Raw genomic sequence first — 23,642 nt, forward strand, 5'->3', positions numbered from 1 at the left:
AGGAGAGGCAGTTAGAGGGGAGCAGCAAGGAGAGGCGGCTAGAGGGGAGCAGTAAGGATAGGCGGCTAGAGGAGATTAGTAAGGAGTGGCGGTTAGAGGGGAGCAGTAAGGAGAGGCAGATAGAGGGGAGCAGTAAGGAGAGGCGGATAGAGGGGAGCAGTAGGGAGAGGTGGCTAGAGGCGAACAGTAAGGAGAGGCGGTTAGAGAGGAGCAGTAAGGAGAGGTGGCTAGAGGGGAGCAGTAAGGAGAGGCGGCTAGAGGGGAGCAGTAAGGAGAGGCGGCTAGAGGGGAGCAGTAAGGAGAGGCAGTTAGAGGAGAGCAGTAAGGAGAGGCAGCTAGAGGGGAGCAGTAAGGAGAGGCGGCTAGAGGGGAGCAGTAAGGAAAGGCAGAGAGGAGCAGTAAGGAGAGGCGGCTAGAGGAGAGCTGTAAGGAGAGGCGGCTAGAGGGGAGCAGTAAGAAGAGGCGGCAAGAGGGGAGCAGTAAGGAAAGGTGGTTAGAGGGGAGCAGTAAGGAGAGGCAGCTAGAGGGGAGCAGTAAGGAGAGGCGGCTAGAGGGGAGCAGTAAGGAGAGGCGGCTAGAGGGGAGCAGTAAGGAGAGGCTGCTAGAGGGGAGCTGTAAGGAGAGACGGCTAGAGGAAAGCATTAAGGAGAGGCGGCTAAAGGGGAGCAGTAAGGAGAGGCGGCTTGAGTGGAGCAGTAAGGAGAGGCGGATAGAGGGGAGCAGTAAGGAAAGGCGGCTAGAGGGGAGCAGTAAGGAGGGGCGGTTAGAGGGGAGCAGTAAGGAGATGAGAGCAGTAAGGAGAGGCAGTTAGAGGGGAGCAGTAAGGAGAGGCGGATAGAGGGGAGCAGTAAGGAGAGGCGGCTAGACGGGGGAGCAGTAAGGAAAGGCGGCTAGAGGGGAGCATTAAGGAGAGGCAGTTAGAGGGGAGCAGTCAGGAGAGGCAGTTAGAGGGGAGCAGCAAGGAGAGGCGGCTAGAGGGGAGCCTTAAGGAGAGGCAGTTAGAGGGGAGCAGTAAGGAGAGGCAGATAGAGGGGAGCAGTAAGGAGAGGCGGTTAGAGGGGAGCAGAAAGGAGAGGCGGATAGAGGGGAGCAGTAGGGAGAGGTGGCTAGAGGCGAGCAGTAAGGAGAGGCGGTTAGAGAGGAGCAGTAAGGAGAGGTGGCTAGAGGGGAGCAGTAAGGAGAGGCGGCTAGAGGGGAGCAGTAAGGAGAGGTGGCTAGAGGAGAACAGTAAGGAGAGGCGGCTAGAGGGGAGCAGTAAGGAGAGGTGGCTAGAGGGGAGCAGTAAGGAGAGGCAGTTAGAGGGGAGCAGTAAGGAGAGGCGGCTAGAGGGGAGCAGTAAGGAGAGGCGGCTAGAGGGGAGCAGTAAGGAAAGGCAGTTAGAGGGGAGCAGTAAGGAGAGGCGGCTAGAGGAGAGCTGTAAGGAGAAGCAGCTAGAGGGGAGCAGTAAGGAGAGGCAGCTAGAGGGGAGCAGTAAGGAGAGGCGGTTAGAGGGGAGCAGTAAGGAGAGGTGGCTAGAGGGGGAGCAGTAAGGAGAGGCGGCTAGAGGGGAGCAGTAAGGAGAGGAGTTTAGAGGGGAGCAGTAAGGAGAGGCGGCTAGAGGGGAGCAGTAAGCAGAGGCGGTTAGAGGGGAGCAGTAAGGAGAGGCGGCTGGAGGGGAGCAGTAAGGACAGGCGGTTAGAGGGGAGCAATAAGGAGAGGCAGCTAGAGGGGAGCAATAAGGAGAGGCGGCTAGAGGGTAGCAGTAAGGAGAGGCGGTTTAGTGCCAGAGATCAGGCAGACCTGATAGTAAGTAGAGGACAACATCGAGTAAATGTGAAAAGCAAGAAAGAACTGTAAATAGGCCATACGCAGGTATAGCGCAAGTCTAGGGAGAGAAGAACTTTAAGGACAATTCATATGAAGAAAGCAGTGGAAAAAAGACCACTAGAAGAACAATAAAGATGCATAGATGCTAAAACCATTGCATGCCAACAAGATTACTCAACAAACCTGAATTTCAAGGCAATCTCAATATGGAGAGAAAGTTCCAAGCCAACAAGCAAACCTCGAAGACTATTACTAAACGGAGTCAAAAGAATACCAAGCGGAATATCAAGGAACTCAAGGAAAAAAATGAATACAAAATAAATAGACCCCAGCTTAAGTCGATGAAGACTAAATAAACATAAAACATCAATAAATCACGAGAATCATAAATAGCATGTCATGACTTTTAATGTAATGTTGTGTATATATTCTGAATGTTTGATGAAATGTGAGTAGTTGTACTGCGATTATGAACTGTACATCATTGATTTATACTTTTATGGCGCCAACAGCCGAATAAAGTAGTGCTCGATCATTATTATAAGGGTATTTATTGAGTGCCGACAGTGCTTCGGGAAGCAACAGAGCGCTTTACAATCATAGGGGAGAACACAGTGAGGAAAGCAGAGGAAAAGGGAGTGGGGAGCAAACAGGGGAGTGCAGGCAATTAGGCAGTGGGGAGCAGATCACCCAGTCTCAGGTAGGGTGGTGGAGTGGAGGGTGTATAGACCTAGGTGTTAGGGAGGAGCCATTCCTTGAAGCAGAAGTTCTTGAGCTCTTTCCTGAACAGTAGAAGCGATGGGGCAAGGCTGATGGTCACAGGGAGGAGGTTCCAGATTTCTGGAGAATAGACAGAGAAGGCCTGTCTTCTGGTTCTTTCCTTACCGCAACGGAGGAGTTCAAGTCCTCACACGTCCTTAATTCTGCTGGATCACAGGCCTCCGGAGATGCTGGGTTTCTCAATGAGGCAGCCTGGGGGCTTCAGGGTGACAGCCTTGTAGGTGATGCAACAGGATTTCAAAATGATACATGCTTGCAGTGGGAGCCAGTGCAGGTTGATGAGGGTTGGGGTGATGCAGATGAATTTGCAGAGTTCTTTGATGAGTCTTGCTGCAGCATGCAGGACACATCTCAGTGGTTCCATGGTCGTCGCTGGAAGGCCTGCACATTCCCCACTGTATCTATAGACCTGCACATTCCCAGTGGTACCTATAGCCCTGCACTGCACATTCCCAGTGGTGTCTATAGGCCTGCACATTCCCAGTGGTATCTATAGGCCTGCACATTCCCAGTGGTGTCTATAGGCCTGCACACTCCCAGTGGTATCTATAAGCCTGCACATTCCCAGTTGTATGTATAGCCATGCACATTCCCAGTGGTATCTATAGGCCTGCACATTCCCAGGCCTGCACATTCCCAGTGGTATCTATAAGCCTGCACATTCCCAGTGGTACGTTAGCCATGCACATTCCCAGTGGTATCTATAGGCCTGCACATTCCCAGTGGTACCTATAGGCCTGCACATTCCCAGTGGTACCTATAGCCCTGCACTGCACATTCCCAGTGGTGTCTATAGGCCTGCACATTCCCAGTGGTGTCTATAGGCCTGCACATTCCCAGTGATATCTATAAGCCTGCACATTCCCAGTGGTACGTATAGCCATGCACATTCCCAGTGGTACCTATAGTCCTGCACATTCCTTGTGGTATCTATAGCTCTGCACATTCCTTGTGGTATCTATAGGCCTGCACATTCCCAGTGGTATACATAGACCTGCACATTCCCAGTGGTATCTATATGCCGGCACATTCCCAGCTGTATCTATAGCCCTGCACATTCCCAGCAGTATCTATAGGCCTGCACATTCTGAGTGGTGTCTATAGGCCTGCACATTCCAAGCAGTATCTATAGCCCTGTGCATTCCCAGTGGTGCCTATAGCCCTGCACTGCACATTCCCAGTGGTACCTACAGGCCTGCACATTCCCAGTGGTACCTAGTAGGCCTGCACATTCCCAGTGGTACCTATAGTCCTGCACATTCCCCGTGGTATCTATAGGCCTGCACATTCCCAGTGTTATCTATAGGCTTGCACATTCCCAGTAGTACCTATAGGCCTGCACATTCCCAGTGGTCATTCCCAGTGGTAGCTATAGGCCTGCACATTCCCAGTGGTAGCTATAGGCCTGAACATTCCCAGTGGTGTCTATAGGCCTGCACATTCCCAGTGGTACCTATACACCTGCACATTCCCAGTGGTACCTATAGGCCTGCACATTCCCAGTGGTGTCTATAGCCCTGCACATTCCCAGTTGCATCAATAGCCCTGCACATTCCCAGTGGTATACATAGGCTGGCACATTCCCAGTGGTATCTATAGGCCTGCTCATTCCCAGTTGCATCAATAGCCCTGTACATTCCCAGTGGTATACATAGGCCGGCACATTCCCAGTGGTGTCTATCGGCCTTCACGTTCCCAGTGGTGTCTATAGGCCTGCACATTCCGAGCAGTATCTATAGCCCTGCACATTCCCAGTGGTACCTATAGGCCTGCACATTCCCAGTGGTGTCTATAGTTCTGCACATTCCCAGTTGCATCAATAGCCCTGCACATTCCCAGTGGTATACATAGGCTGGCACATTCCCAGTGGTATCTATAGGCCTGCTCATTCCCAGTTGCATCAATAGCCCTGTACATTCCCAGTGGTATACATAGGCCTGCACATTCCCCGTGGTATCTATGGTCCTGCTCATTCCCAATTGCATCAATAGCCCTGCACATTCCCAGTGGTATCTATATGCCGGCACATTCCCAGTGGTGTCTATATGCCGGCACATTCCCAGTGGTGTCTATCGGCCTGCACATTCCCAGTGGTGTCTATCGGCCTGCGCATTCCCAGTGGTGTCTATAGGCCTGCACATTCCGAGCAGTATCTATAGCCCTGCACATTCCCAGTGGTGCCTATAGGCCTGCACATTCCCTGCTTTACTGTGTAGAGGTTATTTCATATTACAAACACACAGGTCTCCAGTGGCCCCAGCACTGGGTCACAGGTGACGAAGGAACCACAGAGAGCATACTGTGTACCTGACAGCTGATCCCTGTCCTTCCAGCTATCTTCCCATCTTTTCCTTCAAGCTCAAATAAAGGAAACAGAAAAGATGATCGGTAAGAGGAAGGGGAATGGGCAAGGAGACACTGCATGGTGGAAAGAATGGGGGAAGGAACCATGTTGCAAGGAAGGGAAGCGAACAAAGGAAAGTGTAGCAGCAGATCAGAGTCATTGGTTGCGCATGGCATTCAGGCTCTGCGTGCACATTCGTAACATGTTCACAAATAAACCATACCCATCTCCTCTCATGAAGGCCCTTATTTAGAGTTTGGTGCAATTTCCTGCAGGAAACGGCGCCAAACTCAAATATGTTACCGCTTGCAGTAAGAAAAAGTATCTATATCAGTCATACCAACCCTTCCGTGATTCCTCTTTCAGAGTCCCACAGGCCTGCAGGGGGAGATGCCGTATTGATGCAGGCCAGGAATGTCCATTAGTTTCATTTGTGAAACTGCTAAATTAGTGGAAAGATAAAACATACTCCGAAATACTGCAAGGTTCACTGTTACCGCCAAGCTTTGAATAACCCCATGACACTGCTGTATAGGATATGGCATTTATAACGCGCCTATACACACGTCTATGCGCTGGCAACATCGGAGTACTGTATTGCAAAGTTAGGTGTGCCCAATCTTCTATATGGGCAAACACCTTGTGATAATCCACTGAAAATGTTACACCCTGCAGATGGTAATATGACCAGGCCAAGATACTATGAGACAGGGACTACTGCTGTAACGAGCTTCACCCGCCGGTAAGAGGTCACTTTTCCATTCTGACCTTCAGGCACTCTCCCTGTAATGCTATATGCGTCAAATCACTGCGAGTCCTATGGATGGAGTGATGCACAAACACAAAAGTTATGCTTAAAATGACACATTCAAAGAGCGTGCACTGATGAGACATTAGTGTCAAGGGTCACTCACCGTTACTATGATGAACAGCACGGTTGCGATGCGTCGAACATACTTATTAAAGCGGAGTTCCAAATACTGAAAAACCAAAGCATGACATTCAATGACGGTGCAACACACATGACATATTTCACATTTGGTACGAATCAGGACTTTATTTACAGACAAAAGGCACTTTTTGGGTGTCATTTGATAAAGGTGTAAGTTACGCCTCAGTGTGGTGGTAGTTTACACCTCGAAACTGTATTCCCAAAGAAATTGGGTTTGACTAAGTAATGTGGCATCATCTACACAAGGCAAGTTAGACCCTGCTCGCCAAAAAATGGCCAATTTATGGCAGAAATGGGGAGTCTGGCATAAAGCTACTTGCTTTCGGCTAAGACTTACTCTATAGCAGATAGGAATACAATTACAATATCAGTTAACACTTACTCCATGTCAGACAGGCATAATATTACAATCTGGGTTAACACTTACTCCATGTCAGATAGGAATATTACTATTTCACAAAAGTATTTAGGAACTTTCTCACTATTTTCCAGCTCATATCCCTTCTTATGGCACACATCAAACACATTTGTATGCATGTAACATTCATTTTCACACCTCACACCCAAACTTTACTCGAGTAACATTCAGTTTTAGCAAAATTCTATGACAAGACAGGAGGCTCATATTATGCATTACAATCTTTACTCTGAAACCACAGCAGCAAAGAAACAAACTTTTACAAACAAAAAAGTTGTGAAGAACAGAACTAAATAGAGTTCAATGTCAATGTAAGGGAGCTCCCCAATCCATCATGGAGGACAGGTCATGCCCTGCGGGAGACCAATGAGCAGGGACCCTTCCTTATATAAGTCCATTACTCTAATCCCAATTCCTCTTTCTTTGCTGCTGACACCACAGCTAAGTTCACGCCTTTCAGTTTGTGTCTTGCATGTTGTCAGTAGAAATAAACCTTAATTGGTTACATTATGGAAGGATAATTGTGTGCTTGTAGCATTTCTTGATGTACATTTAATATATATTGGTCCTTTAGATTAGAAAGTACTGTTTATTTGACTTTCCAACGCTCGTGCTGGACGCTCGTGCTGGTTTGCCTCTGGGCGTTTGTTTAAGCGTGTATTAAATCTTTATATAAAGATTTATGGGCTGTCAGAAGCTGCTAATGCTTCGTGCCAGCGAGCACAAGCATTCTTCTTCTAATTTCTTCTGTTTATTTTAGCTTTACGGCCGTCGCGCATGTCTGACTGAAGCTGATAAGCTTCAAGGCCAGCACACGCGAGCCTCTCTTTTGTTTGGGTTAGGCCTCCGTGTGTGTCAAATTAGCTTATTCGGGGCCGGCACTGCTGGCGACCTGAGTACAAAGCCCTGTTGTGGGCTGCAGTGTTCTTTGGTTAGCGCACCCTCCAGTGGTTCAACGGCTAAGTGCTTGGTGTTGGGAGGCTGGGTACCGGAGTCCTCATACAATGGGCCTCATCACGACTTGGGCGGTAACCCTTAAAATCGGCGGTAACGCTCTTAGAGCCGATTTTAAGGGTCTGTTTGATCACGACTCCAAAATACCGCCGGCGCAATAACAGCTGGCGCAAGGACAGCCGGCTGTACAAGCGCCGGCCATAACAGCGCCAGGAACCATTCGCGCTAAAACATCATCAATCACGAGTCCGGCGTAAGCGCTATTAGCGCCAGAAAAGCGGCGGATAATCAGCCGAAAATACCTCCAGCAAAAAGCTGGAGGTAACAGAACACAGGCACCAGCAATAAGGGCTCAGGTGAAACCAATGCAAAACAGAGGCCGACAAAGGACGCACCCATGCACAACACACCCTCCCCAACACCATTCCACCAGCAAGAGCAGGGAGGCGAAAGCAATAAGGGCCCAGGTGGAGGCAATGCAAATCTGAGGCCTACAAAGGACCCACCCATGCACAACACACCCTCCCCAACCCCATTACACCAGCAGGAGCAGGGAGGAGACAGCAATGAAGGCCCAGGTGGAGGCAATGCAAATCTGAGGCCTACAAAGGACGCACCCATGCACAACACACCCTCCCCAACACCATTACACCAGCAGGAGCAGGGAGGAGACAGCAATAAGCACCCAGGTGGACCCACTGCAAATCAGAGGCCTACAAAGGATCCACCCATGCACAACACACCCTCCCCAACCCCATTACACCAGCAGGAGCAGGGAGGAGACAGCAATGAGGGCCCAGGTGGAAGCAATGCAAATCAGAGGCCTACAAAGGACCCACCCATGCACAACACACCCTCCCCAACCCCATTACACCAGCAGGAGCAGGGAGTAGACAGCAATGAGGGCCCAGGTGGACGCAATGCAAATCAGAGGCCTACAAAGGACCCACACATGCACAACACACCCTCCCCAACACCATGCTGCCATGTGGAGCCGGGAGCCTTGATGTCGACTTCTACCAGCTGCGTCTGGAGCTACAGAGGCCAGTCAACCAGGCCAGGTCACTGGGAGTGCAGGGGGCAGTGGGGATGAGGAGAAGGAGGAGGAGAGCAGCACCAGCAAGGCGGCCAGCCATCCCCAGGGTCAGGCAAACACCCTGGGCCCTAAGTGATGGTCAGTTGGTGACAGAATATCGGCTGGACAGGGTAACCATCACCCAGTTGCTGGACACAATCCAGGGTGACATATGCAGCCGCATAGCCACCAGCACGGCAGTACCTCCCCTAGTGAAGCTCGTGACTGTGCTTCAATTACTTGGGACTGGCAGCTACCAACATACCGTTGCCATGATGCATGGAATGGCCCAGTCCACATTCAGTGCCATGCTGGGACAGGTGCCTGATGCACTGTTGAATCATGTGAACGAACACATTGCATTGCCAGCCACACAGGCACAGGTGCACCAGCTTAAGGGTCAATTCTATGCCATTGCCCAAGTCCCGAATGTAATAGCAGCCCTGGACTGCACACATGTGGCACTTGTACCACCCCAGGCACATGAGGCTGCCTACAGAAACCGTAAACAGTACCATTCCCTCAACGTGCAGATGACATGTGGCCCTGACCTCACCTTCAGCCACAGCTGTGCCCGCTACCCAGGATCCACCCACGACTCCATGGTCCTACGCAACAGTACCCTGCCAGCATACATGGAAAGGCACCGAGGCCAAAACACATGGCCACTGGGTGAGTACAAATGTATCCCACAAAGCATGTCAAACCACAACTGATGGTGCCTTTCACAGAATCCATCATTCCCAATAGTCAGCAGCATCACAGCAGCATACACATTCAAGCACCTTGCACGATGAACCTTGGACATGTCCAACACAGCAGAACACACCCATGCAGGATGTAAGACATGTGGCGGCACAGTGACACATGGAAGCCCCACCACAACACATGGTGTGAGTAGCACCATGGCTCCCAACACTGACACAGTACAGATATCCCAGCCTGGCCATCCGACAGCAATGAAATACCAAACCATGAGCTGGCACATCCACGAATGCTCCACACATAAGTAGGCCGAGTAATGACAATGCACATCCCACAGACACTGTCCCCAAAATGGCCATGGAAATGCATGGAGAACAGTACAGAATAGTGAAGAGCAGCAAATGCAACTGCAGCCAAATGGATTTTCAATGACACATGAGGCAGCCACTTCTGTCAAGCAGAAGTAGATGGAAGGGCCCCCTCATCCTGCGACAAGTGAATGAGTACTGTTACATACAGAAACATAGGCGTACCAAGTGGAGAGTACCCCATTGATTCAATCGTGCCCGTAGGACAGCACACTCCACAATGTTATAGGCCAAATGCCAAATATGGCAAAATCACACTGATGACAGGGCTCTGTACACCCACTGGACTTACCTTGTCCCCATACCGGCTTCCTCTCCCCTGCAGGTGATTCTGGATATCCCCAGTACACGTGGCACATGACCCCTGTGCGTCACCCACACACGGCGGCGGAGTGGGCATACAACCTTGGCCATGCCCATACACGGATCTGCGTGGAGATGGCATTTGGACTGCTGAAGGCATGCTTCCGGTGCCTCGACCGCACGGGAGGGGCAATAATGTATGCACCAGAAAAAGGTTGAAAAATTGTACTGACATGTGCCATTCTGCACAACATCTGTTGTCGCAGAAATGTGCCACTGCCCCCTGATGCTCATGTGCAGCCACCTGATGATGGTAGTGAGGGCGATGAAGTGCCAGAAGGTGTTGCACATGCACAAAGGGTTAGGCTGAGGGAGGGGGGGTTGGCCAGACAGGGATTGATTGATGGATTCCATTAGAAATGGGTAATAGGTAAATTGTGAACATGTCACTTCAACATCAAATTGCATTTGTTACAATCACTACTGTCCATGCATTGTGTTTTTGTAACGTGATTTATTTTCCCTCCAACAATCCCCCCTCCCCCCAGTGAACACCCAACAAACCCCCTCCCCCCAGTGAACACCCAACAATCCCCCCTGCCCCCAGTGAACACCCAACAATCCCCCCTCTCCCCAGTGTACAACCCCCAACTGTGCAGTTGCCTCATCAGGCCAACAACAATGTTGCCATGCACCACTAGGATGGGCGCGGGCGCTTCCCTCTCCCAGGACCCTCCGGTGTGCGTGTCCTCAGGTGGCGCATGGACCGGCGCGTTGGAGATGGGTCTAGTGAACCCTCTGTGGGTGTTGTGGAAGTGGAGGGTATGGAAGTGCTGGCCATCATGTGCTGGCGCATGAGGTTATTGGCCTTGCGTTGCTGTTCTGCCAGTGCTGACCCTGCCTCTGTGAATTCGCGGACTCGTTGCCCACAGCCTGTCAGGGTAGCGGTCCATTGTTGCACAATTTGCCGTGTGCGCGCATTGTCCCGCGCAATGTACCTGCACCCATGCTGGATGGATTTACTCACGGCCTTTATGTGCCGGCTCTGGACCCTTGCCATTCCTTCCACCCGGGCCTGTTTTGCCTCAATGATATCCAGTCGGCCCATGACTGCTGCCCCAGTGACAAAGGCCTCTCCTGGTGCGTCAGGTGGTGGACCGCGAATTGGGCGCTGTGGGGGGGGGGGCTGCATGGCGACATGCCACCAGACTGGACTGGGCTGCCTGGCTCAGATCGCTGGCCCTCTGGACTCCCATAGGACGAGTGTCCACATCGGGCTGCGGTGTGCTGCAGTGACGCACAAGCACATGGCGACTCCCTGCCTGGTGTCTGCCTGGGTTTGGGCTTCCATCGGGTGTTGACACCCCTTCTCCATCACTACTGCTTTGCGAGTGTTGTGCGGCGGCATGATGCCCACGTGGAGGTGTTGCTCCCACGTCGGGCTCCAGTTCAGGCCTCTCTCCCTCAGCATCGGGGCTGTGGATGGTGGGTTCTGGTGAGCTGCCGGTCACCTCCCTGCGGCCATGTGGCTGCCGCTGCTGTCTGGCGGGGCTGCGTTGGGGTGAGGTGGGTGTTCCCCTGTGTTGTCTCCCATGGGTGCGACGTCTTTGGGGGGTGGTGGTGCTGGTGGAGGCACGGTGTTGTGGGCGCATTGTCGGTGTGGCCTCATCGCCATCATCACCAGGCTGTTGGGATCGACGTGTGCCTGTGGGGCACATAGGGGGTGGTTTGATTACAATGCTACATACATTTGTGTGATGCAGGTCATGCAAACAAGTGTGAATGAAGACAGTGCCAATGACGGAGTCAACTTGCATTCCGTTCAGTCACCATGTGGTGCTTGTTGTGGATGTGCATGGAGGTACACTGCATGGGATTGCGTGGTTGGGGTGGACTGGGCTCAGGCTTTTGTGGTTGTTTTGATGCACAGTACCACTCAACGTAGCTGTCCTATGGGTATGGGAGTCTATCCCCTGCCCCTGTCATTCATGCACTGCACGTACAGGATTGTCTAGGCAGCACTACCGTTCTAGGGATGTGGCCCTCACTTACGGGTGTATGCAGTGCCTCAGACACATGTCTTCACTCACATTCAGATGCATGTATTTGGGGATGGGACTCACCTGCCGTTGGATTTATGCAAGTCCCTGCCTCCGCTCCACCAAGGCCCTCAATGGTTCCAACGTCGATGAGGCCCGTCAATTTCTCCTCCCGTGGTGTGAGGTCGGGTGGGGGGTTGGTGGCCCTCCTCCTGTGCCCCTGCTTGCACTCCTGTGCTGGGACAGGATGCCTCTCACTCGCACGCGCAGGTCATTCAGCCGCTTGCGGCAGTCCTCCCCATCCTGGGGCACGAGCCCCACTGCACTGACCCTTTGTGCGACGGATCTCCATATTTGGCCTCTGCGCTGGGCGCTGGTTTTACGCTGCTGCAGCTCATTATGGTACGTCAGTGCCTCCTCCACAAGTACCTCAAGCTCCTGGTCACTGAACTTGGGTGTTCTGACCCTGTCCAGTGCAGACTTGCCCCTAGTGCGCTCCTGACTCATTTTCAGGCTTCAGATCGCGTGGATGGCTTCCAGTGGCTGTGATATCCGATGGATTGTGATTTCCAAGATGGCCGCCGCTTTATTTCCCGTTCCGGCGGTGACGCGTTTCCCGCGCGCTATAAGCGCGAGGTGGCGGTAGTGCATGGTGCGCCGGATTTAAGGGTTCGCGCTAATCGTGCTAACGCCTTGGACCGGGTTGCGTGCACGATGACTCGTGATCTGGCGGATTATCCGCCGGGTGCCTTGGCGTTAGCGCTATTTAGGTCCGGCGGATAATCCGCCACATTTACCGCCCAAGTTGTGATGAGGCCCAATGCCCGGAACATCATGGATATTTAAAAATTTATATTGGTTAAATTTACGTCTCTTTTTTCCTTTGAATTACACCTGGGACTGCCAGGTGCTGCGGGTGTGCTCGTTCCGCTTTATTTCCTACGTTTCCTTCTTTTCTATTATTTTGAAGCCATTCTCTGTAGCACAGTCAGTAGGGGTTGTCACTGGTACCTGGAAGGTTCGAGGTTCGAACCAATCCTCCAACTTAAAAATTCTGAACGTGGGGGGGAAAATAATTACAATTTATTTACCATACCGCCCAACCATGCAAATCCCAGAGGGGGTTTCTAAAATGAAATCCGGGTTGCCTGGTCACCCTAGTTATGCGAGACAACTTGAGACAGACCAGTCTGCATTTTTTCACTTTAACAAGATTATATATAATTTTAATTACTTTTAAATATGAATGTTTTGTATTTTATATGTTTGAAACCCTCCCGCTCCAATGCCTGATGCGCTACTTGTCTGCATTTTTACCTTCACTGTAGGTGCCATAAACCTGCTCGGTGCAGGCTTTGCCTGTGTTGTTCGGCGAGGTAAACCCCTCGTTTACTGCTGGTTCCACACATTCTCGGGTGGGCAGTTTGAGGTGCACTTGCTCAGTATATTCCTCCCTTAAGGTCGGCAGCTTTGTTTAGGTGCTGCATATGGCATTGGTGATTTCTTTCACTGTATGGGAGCCATAAACCTGCTTGGTGACAGGATTGCCTGTGTTCTTCTGCGAGGTAAACCCCTTGTGTACTGCTGGTTCAACACCCTGCTCGGGTGAGAAGTTTGAGGTACACTTGCTCAGTGTATTCCTTGCTTAAATTTGGCAACTTTGTGTGCTGCATATGGCGTTGGTGATTACCTTAATTGTTTGTGTGCCATAACCTGCTCGGTTTCAGGTTCTGCCTGAGTTATACTGTGAGGTTACCCCCTTGTGTACTGCTGGTTATCACGCCCTGCTCGGGCGAGCAGATGGAGGCACACTTGCTCAGTGTATTCCTCCCTTAAGGTCGGCAGCTTTGTTTAGGTGCTGCATATGGCAGATGTCATTATTTTTTATTTCTGTAAGCATGCCATAACCTGCTCGGTTTCAGGCTTTGCCTGGATTCTATTGCGAAGTGCTCCCTCGTGTACTGCTGGTTGCCACACCCTGCTAGGGTGAGCAGTTGAGTGTGCACTTGCTCAGTGTACTCTTTTGCTAAACAATATGTTTAAGTGTTGACTGGAACATATTTGCGTTTCTCAGAATTGTCAGTAGCCCGGATAGCTCAGTAGGTATCTGCTTCTATAAGGGCCGGGGGTTCGGACCCCTGTGAGGGCGTAACCCCTCTTCCTTGGATATTTTATATACTTTATATATTTTATATTATTTATTTATTAAGTACTTTAAAGAAAAGAGTGTGAGGAGGTAGTTATGAACAGACTCATGTGGGGGTTGTACCTCCCCTCTAGCCATCTCTCTGGTGTTAACCTTCGTCTTTTAGCTAAAATTCTGGTGCCCTTTACCTTAGTTAGTTTTAGGACAACTCAGTCCTTTCCATAGGTTTTTTGCTTTCCCCAATAACAATTGCTCCACCCAATACCCGTGCTGATTCAGCTGCAGAAATGTTCTCTCGTCATGAGGAAGAAAATGATACTTTCTGCACCTATTGATGTCTGCAGGGCTTGAGGCTCTCTTTAGTGGGGAGGTGTTTCCTTTTCTATTGGTCCCATTTTGACATTCATTTTACTATTGAACTATTGGTGGAGACAAGGTCAGCTCGAGGGTAACTGTTCAGTTTTGTCGCAAGGCAAGTTGGGCATCCATGTACTGCTTGGATGGAGTGTTTGGAAACAACATGCTGGCATCAGATGGACGAGTTGCTAAATAATAACTTTCTGGCGCCTGCCCCATGGGTTTCCTCCCAAAGCTTGGCCTATTGTTCAGCTAACCGTCTAGCAGCGTGTTACAATTTCTCCTCTGCTCGAGGAGTACAAGCAGGTTTCTGTACCCTCAAGAGAGTTGTTTAGTCTCTTTCGTTATATATGTATATAATTTTTTCCACAATGCAGCGAATAGAGTGCTGGCTTTCACAGCCGTGCTGAGCCTACTGATGCAGGTTCCTAACTTGGAAAGGTTTAAATCGGTCATTCATCCGGCTGCAATCGATAATTAAACACCTCACACCACACACTGTTGGTAGTAGTGATGAGCAACACTAGTATACCTGAGGGTTCGTAGCACTATATAAGTGCTATCGTTGCTATAGGCAATGTGCTTAATATTTTTCCTTCCCCTGATTCCCTTAGTGGCCAGTTCAGCCTCACACGCATACAGAGACTCAGAGTTCAGGGTTTGTGGGGACAGTGCTCCCAGTATTCTTTCACAACCTTTCATTTACGGGACATGATAATTCCCCAGAGTCCTTTCCCCCCTCATTCCCCTTCCCGTCATCCTTGGGGGAGATTGCATCATGAAATTACATCTCTTGGAGTAACACCCGATGGGTTTTGTTTTTCCTTTTACATGAGTTCTCACTCGTGACCAGTGCAGACTCGCACTGAGCATTTCTCTCCCATCAGTTTACTTTCCTTTGCGCTAATTCCTGGTATTTCAATAAAATAATCGGAGCCCCTTCCACGGTCAGGGGGTTGGCTAGAAGTGCAAGAGTGTATTTATTTATTTTAAAGGTGTAAAGCAGGGCTTTAGCGTGGTCAAAAAAGGGTAGCCTTCTTCTGGGTTGCAAGGTTTTTCCTTAGATAAGTGGGGGAGGGTTCTCCTCCTTTGGGAAGGCTCAATATCCCTTGGTGGGATAGAGGGGTCTGGGAGCGCTACTAATCTCCCATCCAAGTTATTACGACCCTCTTCTCACAATGCGTTCCAGCGTCTCCACATTAACTATCAAAAGGTGTCTGTCAGTGCGTTTCCCAGAGGGCTGGGATATATATATTTAGTTAATGGCTTGATTCTCCTAGTCACCTGCATGGCAGGTAGACCTTTTGCGTTTTCACAGGAGATTGTTTTTTGCAATAAGGTGCCAGCTCTGGGTGCTGGGAGCTTCAAGGTTCTTCAAATTGCCTAAGATAGAGGCTGGTCCTCTTCTGGTGAGCAACTTCATTTTAACTGTTTAGTTATCAGTTCTTTGCAGTTTAAAGTTTTTGCTAAGACTTTGGAATTTATGGGTCCTCCTTCGGTTAGTTTATGATCCTCTAGTGGATTTTTCAACCATGGAGGAGGGACCAAGGTTCAAGCACCGGGCACATCCACAAGGGGGTTCAGATGTCACTATAATGGTAGCGATTGGATGTAAGATCCATTTTTTCTCCTTGTCAGGTTTGGTCTCTTAAGGGTGAGGTTTTTTGTAAGTATCTGCCTTTGTCATGGTAGCAGAGTCCTTCTTCAAAAGCTCGGGAGGTCTGAAGGTCTCAGTTTTGGCGGTTTGGCATGTTTAGCTTTTCAGGCGGGGCCCCTCTCTTCCATTCTGCTTCTGCCTCCAGAAGACATACATTCTTTAGTATGCCAATATGTCTGAAGACAATTGTGTGTTAAGTCTATTGCTTTTCAGCTCCGCTCAGGATAGGTCATCCTATTACAGGTTAATAAAACAACCTTTTTACTCCCGTTTTACCTTTTATGAAGATTTGTCTTTCCCACTTGTTCCGCAGTGTAGTTATGTGACGTGCCCTGTTTCTAATGCGATATCTTCCTTTAACGCATGGAATGGAACCTAAAATGCTTTCACCACTTGGGGTATTTTTCTTTATCCCCAGGAGAGCTACGTGCTTATCTTCTTTGGTTTGTTATCTAGGTTCCCAAAGATGCTATGAATTTAAGTGTTTAAATGTTTGATTGGACAACAGAGGAGTTTTTTATTCCGATGGGTTTTTTCCTAACCTATTAGTATAGGAAAACTTTGTTCAGTGTTTTCCCCCCTCTTTTTTGAACCAGTTGGTTGTGGTGGCCTGTAAGGAACACTGGAATTGGCACATCTTCCAGTTGCAGTGGATTTGGCTATGCCTTATAAGACAGTTATTCGGGCAGCCTAGTCTTGGGCAATTCTCTTGTGGTCAGCTGATTGATTTAATGAAAGCATTTCAAACATTTTCTTTTCCTATTATTGTATTTTATTATTTTATTATTGTCTCTACTGTATTGATCATGTTGTACTAATGCGATGCAAGGGCTTCGAACTTGCATAATATGAGCCTCCTGTCTTGTCATAGAATGGCTAATCCCCCACACTAACGTGAGATGGGGGTTTAGATTCTATTAAAGACAAGGAGGCGATTATTATCCCACCCACCCTTGATATATGATATGACAGTTATGACACGCATGTACACAGGTGTTTCAAGAGAGAACATTCTTTGGTTTGTTGTTCTTCCCATCCACCCACCCTTCTTGCTTGTTGTTCTTACAGCTACGAGTTGAGGTTCTCATCAGGAGTGTGGCTCGCAGTTACAAGTTATGGAGTGCATGGTACGAGAGCTTCGCTGGATTTGCCTTCATCGTTTATCATCTGATCTGTGCAGTGGACGTCTGGTTCAAGACAGCTACAGAAAGAGGAATTGGGATTAGAGTAATGGACTTATATAAGGAAGGGTCCCTGCTCATTGGTCTCCTGCAGGGCATGACCTGTCCTCCATGATGGATTGGGGAGCTCGCTTACATTGACATTGAACTCTTTTTAGTTCTGTTCTTTACAACTTTTTTGTTTGTAAAAGTTTTTTCTTTGCTGCTGTGGTTTCAGAGTAAACATTGTAATGCATAATAATCGCCTCCTTGTCTTTAATAAAATCTAAACCCCCACCTGACGTTAGTGTGGGGGATTAGCCATTGTGTTCATAAATGCTATGCAATGCAAATGTGAAGTTTTATGAATACCGCCCAAGTAACAATCTGTTGGATGTGTCCATCTTGTCCATTCAGGCCTCCCATTGACAGACCCGCAACTCACAAACACGGCTCCCACCTCCCCCGGGAACACCCATGTTTGCTCATCTTGGAGCTAGAAAATGTAGAGATTCTTTTTGTGAATTCAGAGTCATATACGCGTGAGCAAGCTACAACTGTTTCTAGGGGTAAGTCAATCTTACTCCTGGAAAAAGATTTGTGAAATGGCACAAATACCCTTTTCATTTTGATGATGTTACACTTGGATAGTGTGAAAACCCCAAGGGCTTTTCCTTATCAACCCCCTTGATATCCTTTTCGGAGGCAGCTAGGGAGGGGTTATTGCTATTGGGTCCAGACCCAGGGAGTGGACCAGAGTGTGAGGAGGAGTCCTAAGGTGAGACATGGTGTCCCCTTTTCCTTTATAACTCCCTACCTAACATTCCCTCCACTGTCATACACCATTATAAATCCTATACTGTTACCCCCTCCCAATGCCAACAGATACCAAGATGAAAGGGAGGTGTAGGAAATCCAGGAAAAGGAGAGAACATACATCACCCTATGTTTTACAGCAGTAACATTGTTACCCTTCTCCTAACCACATTTCCACAAAAATACTAGAACCAGGAAGAGGCACATAAAGCTATGAAGATTACCCATAGGAACCAAGGTACCATAGATTCCTATGGGCAGTCTCCATCTTGTCACGTTAACAAGGTCAGGCAAAGTCAGGCAGGGTTGGGAAACCACTCACACCTGACTCCTGTTAAACCTCCCAGCCAATGTAAAAGGTGGAGTTCACAGGTGCACTCTGAGTGAGCTGGAGATGCTGGAGGAAGCACAGGAGCTAGGAGGAAGAAGGACTGCCAATATACTGAGCATGTGAGTACATGGAAGGCTGCAGTATGGCGAAGTAACACTGTCTCCAGGGAGCCAAACCAGGGGCAGCTGGGGTTACCTGGCAGTGCCCAAGCCAGAGCTCCTCCCCTGGGTAAGGTACTAAAGCCCAGGCCTTTGAGGGGCAGGTGGTGAGACCCTGACCTCAGGGAACATCCCATTTTAAAACCTGCAGCTCCCAACACCGCCAGAAAGCTGTTTTAGGGTATCTAGCAAAGTATGAGTAAAATAAGAACATTGCATTATGGCACTTGAAGTCCAGAGACATTTCTTTTATGGTTGCACTTTTGAGCAAGGCAGTGCACGAGAAGGAGAAGTTCTTCCAGGGTGACAGCGAATCAGGCAGAGCAGAATGACAGGGCGAGGGACGAAACTGATGGAACAATCTTGGACACCCTGGTGAGAAATCGCTACCTCCAAAGGGCCTTGAAGCTTTTGTATGGAAGCCCAGGTTGAGGCACAGTTTCAGACGAGGGAAGCCTGAGTGGCCTAGTGGAAAACCGTGAACTATTTGTGCAAAGCGAGAGGGTCCGAGTCCGGCTGAGGGCCAAGTGCAAAGTAAAAGGATGGTCTGAGCCTGGCCGAGAGAGACCCGTGTGAGAATTAAATGGAGGGTCTGAGCCTGGCTGAGGGAGACCCATGTGAGAAGTAAAGGAGGGATATAAGACCGACCAAGGGAAACCTGAGGCGTTTCTCCCAGGCTGGTTCCGGGGATCCATGACTCAGATGGCCAGGGAAGGGCCCTCGCTCTGGGATCCCAACCCTGGGGGTAGAAAAGTGAGGGAGGATCACCTGGGAAGGGGCCTTTGAAGATTATTGTAGGAACGCCCCTGGGCAAGATGCGGTATTTCCCCCCTTTCTGAAACTCCCCTACCCAACACTCCCTCAGTCGTTATGGAATAGTGTCAATCAAATCCCATCAAACCCCAGTATACTTCTATAACACCAATAAAGAAACACAAAAGGAAAATAAAACCACCTTTGTATAGTCACCCCCTTAACCCTGATAAGAACCCCTATGATTTTGATACATTCCTTCCTGACAACTACAATTCCCATAATTCCCCCACTACTGTTTCGCAACACCACTGGGACAAGGAAGAGGCAGACGAGCGTGATGGAGATTACCCATAGGGACCAATACAACATGCGTCTCCATCGTGTCCCATTAACAAGGTCAGGCAGAGTCAGGTAGGGCTGGGCAATTGCTCACGCCTGACTCTTATTATTCCTCCCCACCAGTATAAAAGGTGGAGTACTGAGACACACTATGAGCGAGCTAGGAATGCAGAAGGGTGCAGAGAAGCCAGAGAGAGACCAGTGGAGCTGGAAGGCCTTTAGGAAGAAGAACTACCCATACACTGATCCTGAGTGTGCAGGAGAGGCTGCAGTGTGGAGTAGAAGCTGTGTCTCTAGGAAACCAAACACAGGGGCAGCTGGGGTCGACTGGTGGCACACATATCAGAGCTCCTCCCCTGGGTGAAATTGGGGAGCCTACGCCTATGGGGGGCAGGTGGTAAGACCCTGAGTAAACATCCCCTTGTACTCCGGCTGATCCTAAACTGCGATAGTGCCATTTTGGGGAGCGAGCAAAGTAGGAGCAAAATAGAGACAGATGCATTCTGGGACTGAAAGTCCAAAACTATTTATTTTGAGAAACCGTGAGTTAAAGGCCCGACCCTGGCTGAGGGAGGCCTAAATAGGTCTGAACCCGGCTGAGGGAGGTCTGTGAACTTTTGAGCAAAAGGCCCAAGCCTGGCTGAGGGAGGTCTAAACAGGTCTGTGCCCGGCTGAGGGAGATCTGTTAACTTTTGAAGAAAACGCCTGTGACCGACTGAGGGATGCCTACTGTGAATACTAAACTAAAGTTGAAGACAGGTCCGAGACCTGACCGAGGGAGACCTGTGGAAGTGATAATTGTACCTATTGATCGAGGAAAAAGGCACGAAGTAGCTGCTCGTCCAGAGAAATGGCTGACTAGGCGAAGGAGAGCAAGAGGTGAAAGAACCAGGGGAGAGAGGCTACAAGCGAAAGCCCCTTATTTGCCAGAACGCTAGAACTCCAAGAAGGTTACGAGAGCCAGCCCATTTGGAAAGAAACTATTGTATCCCATGCCACAAGGTACACATCTGCCCTCCCGCGTGAACGGTGGAGTTGGGGAGGTACCAGCAGATTGAGAAAGCCACGGCCTTGACTTCAGTTGAAAAGCCACGAAAGTAGCAAGCCTCCCTTCGCAACCGGTGAGTCAAATGAGAGGATGAAAGACTGGTTTGTGTCGTGGAGTGCTTGCAACAATTGGGTCATAAACTGAAGGCTGCGTGTAATGAAAATGAAACGCAAGTGAAGATTAAGAAACATATATGAAAAGAATAAATAAGGATACAGAGTAACCAAGGGGTCAGGAGAAGGATGAGGGCCTAGTCCAAGGTCTCTGTGAAATGTTCTGCAAACTTTGATGTGTAAAAAGGAAGACTCGAGCCCGACCGAGGGAAGTCTTCACAATGTGCTAGCAAAACCATAGGGGAAGGGAACCCAGAGAAAGTGAGTGATGAAAAGAGACTTGTTGGCTTGAGCTCGAGTGAGGGGAGCCATTGTTGAACTTTTGGTTTTGAGAAGAAGAGGCTTGAGCCCAAGCGAGGGGAGCCATTGCTGAACTATTGAGAGTCATTGTCTGCAGTACCAAGAGACTTTGAAAGTCAGAACCAGCTGCCGAAGTGTTCACCAGACTGAGTGTCCAAGTGCTGGTGTTCCACCTTAAACCCATGTGCCATATAACGTGCGGAAGGCGAGACATAACCATACATACCCTTGCCATTCTGACATTTTTGCTCCACATTTTTTTCCTTTGAAAAGCACATTTCCCTAGACACATTTTTTTATTAGAGTGAAGGCAGGCATTAGGTTTATTAGTTTAAGTGATTATTGTTTTTGACACGATTGACCAGGACTGTTTTTGTTTTTCTTTAGATGGTAGAGCGAGCTCCCCTCTTCGGTTTAGGGCCAGATGGGAGTTTCTCGATCCCTTTCACCAAAAACAAACGTTTTCGTAACTTTTCGTATTGTGTCAATCTCTACTTGTGATACCATGCCTTCCTCACACTGGGGAAGATGAAAGCCTCTTCCCCTCCCCAGCTGCCTGAGTAGTGCATGTCTCAGATTCACATAATCATAACACATATTTTTGTGCAACCCAAATGTATTTTGCAGCTCCCAAAAAGGTGCAATGCCCCCAATGTTGACACTTTCTCGCACGTTCCTCCCCCCTCTACCCAACCTTGTGATCCCAGAATGTTACACATTAACAGCAAGAGTACGTTGCCCCGTGGAGGTTGACCCCCCTCTTTCTTTGTCGAGTAGCGTGTGCCATGTGTTTCCTGCCAATTTTCTCAGAGGAGGGAACTTGCGTGGGCAAGTTTTGCCATAGAGCTCCTGGCTTGGGGTTAACTAGCCCATTCTTCATCTGTGTTGATGGGTCTTCCTCCCCCAGGTTTACTGCTACCAACCTACATTGCCCAGAAGTACTTTCCCAGGTGTGGGAGGTTCAGCCCCTCCTTCCCAGACTGAGTTAGTCAACGTGTCTAGAGCAATGACTGAGGAGCCCCGGAACAATGTCGCCAGTCATTCCTCCACCTTATTGAATTCCTCTGATGGAACCCCTTATGGTGTGGCACAACAAAAGAGGTGATGGCCCTCCAGACCATTGTTCTTCGCCTTCCAAGCCCTTACAGAAAGGGGAAAGACCATGTGCAGAAGAGATGTGACCAAGCAGTTTGGGCTGGACAGCTCCATTTGGGGTGGGCCAAACCTGATATGGTCCTTCCCCCCAATATTTGCCAGTATAAAACTAGAGCTAGTATCTCTCATTGGTGAATAGAGTTCGGTAGGTTCAGGATAAGGGAGGGTCTTGGCCCTTAAGAGGCTCAGTCATTTGGTGAATAGAGTTAGGTAGATTCAAGATAAGGGAGGGGCTTGGTCCTTGACAGGCTCGCTCTTGTGCCCATGCACTGGCCATCAGTCTCTCAGGCTTTCTTCCTGGTTGGTATGTCTTCTTTGGGAAGAAATGCCCTCATTTGCCAGCAGCCCTGACAGGCAGGGGCGGTTCATCCATAATAGGCAGCAGGGCGCTAACCTGCCAGTAACACTGCCCATTATGGAGGAGATATGCCAGCCCACTGTAGACACAGAATGCTACCTCACCTACTTTCTGCAGCTGAGGAAACACTCCTGGGCTAGTTTAAACTGCCAAAGGGACTCCTAGTTTCCCTTTGGCGTTTCTTCTTCCCCAGCATGTGTGTCTAATGGACCATGCAAGGCTGAATATATTTTGTTTCCCCAGCCAGGCATAAAGGAGTGGGGACGAAGGCTGATGAACTGGGGATGAAGGCTGGTGAACTGCATATCTGAATGTGTGCTGTGGGCGCTCCTGATTCTCCCTGCACATTCAGATGTCCTAGGGCCTTGAGTTTGGAGCGCTCTGGCTCCTGCGTGCATGTGCAGGAACCAGAAAGCACAACATGATTCCTAGTTCCTGTTTGTGTTGTGTGGAAGCTGGTGAGCATCAGAGTATGGACTGGAGCTGTGAGTAAGATGAATTTTAATGTATGTTGTGTGTGTGTGTGTGTGTGTATGAATGAGTGAGTGTATGATGCATGGGTGGCTGGGAACGTGTCGAATGATCAAGTGTATGATGAATTGATGCATGTGTGAATGATTGAGTGGATGCTGTGTTATTTAGATGGGATGCGTGGAGGGGGAGCAATACTATGGCACAATATTTTTTAATGGGAGTCTATGATGAGGCAAGCAAGATAGGTGTAATTAGGTGGCTAGACTGGCATACTCTTGTGCAGCCAGTCCACCTACAATTTCTTACTGTGGTATTGAATTTGTTATTGCTCACCTATGATAAAGCAAACCTGATAGGTCCTCTGTGCCCCCTTGTATCCTACCCCCAATGTATATCTGTTCTGTTGTTACCTCTGAAAATGTGGGGAACGGAGACCCCGGCTACCACATCCTGACTTATCATTTGTGAACACTTGTTTCTTTCTCATGAACATTATCCCACACTCTTTTGTATTTAGTTGTAAGGATTGGCAATAGGTTTTTCTTAGTATAGGCCCTTTTTATTTGACAAGACATTACTAGGACTGCCTTATTATTATGTGATGGTCGTAGCTTGCTCCCATCTTAGATTTAGGTTTAGATTAGTCATGTTTCCATTCCAGTTATACAGTATAATAAACACCCTTGAACCATGCCAAACTTACTTGACAGGATGAGATTGAACCCATGAC

General features: G+C 49.1%; 1 protein-coding gene across 1 annotated transcript in view; it reads right to left on the reverse strand.

The window, feature by feature from the left end:
* Positions 1 to 23,642, reverse strand: part of LOC138514392 (sodium-coupled monocarboxylate transporter 1-like) — a 501,148-nt gene that overhangs the window by 455,334 nt on the left and 22,172 nt on the right. Inside the window, exon 2 of the mRNA XM_069629874.1 lies at positions 5,845 to 5,910. Within this exon, the coding sequence (XP_069485975.1) occupies positions 5,845 to 5,910 (66 nt within the window). The remainder of the gene's footprint in view (positions 1 to 5,844; positions 5,911 to 23,642) is intronic.

The sequence above is a fragment of the Ambystoma mexicanum genome, chromosome 12 (genome assembly GCF_040938575.1).
Source record: "Ambystoma mexicanum isolate Mex_15411 chromosome 12, UKY_AmexF1_1, whole genome shotgun sequence".
Classification (NCBI taxonomy): Eukaryota; Metazoa; Chordata; class Amphibia; order Caudata; family Ambystomatidae; genus Ambystoma; species Ambystoma mexicanum.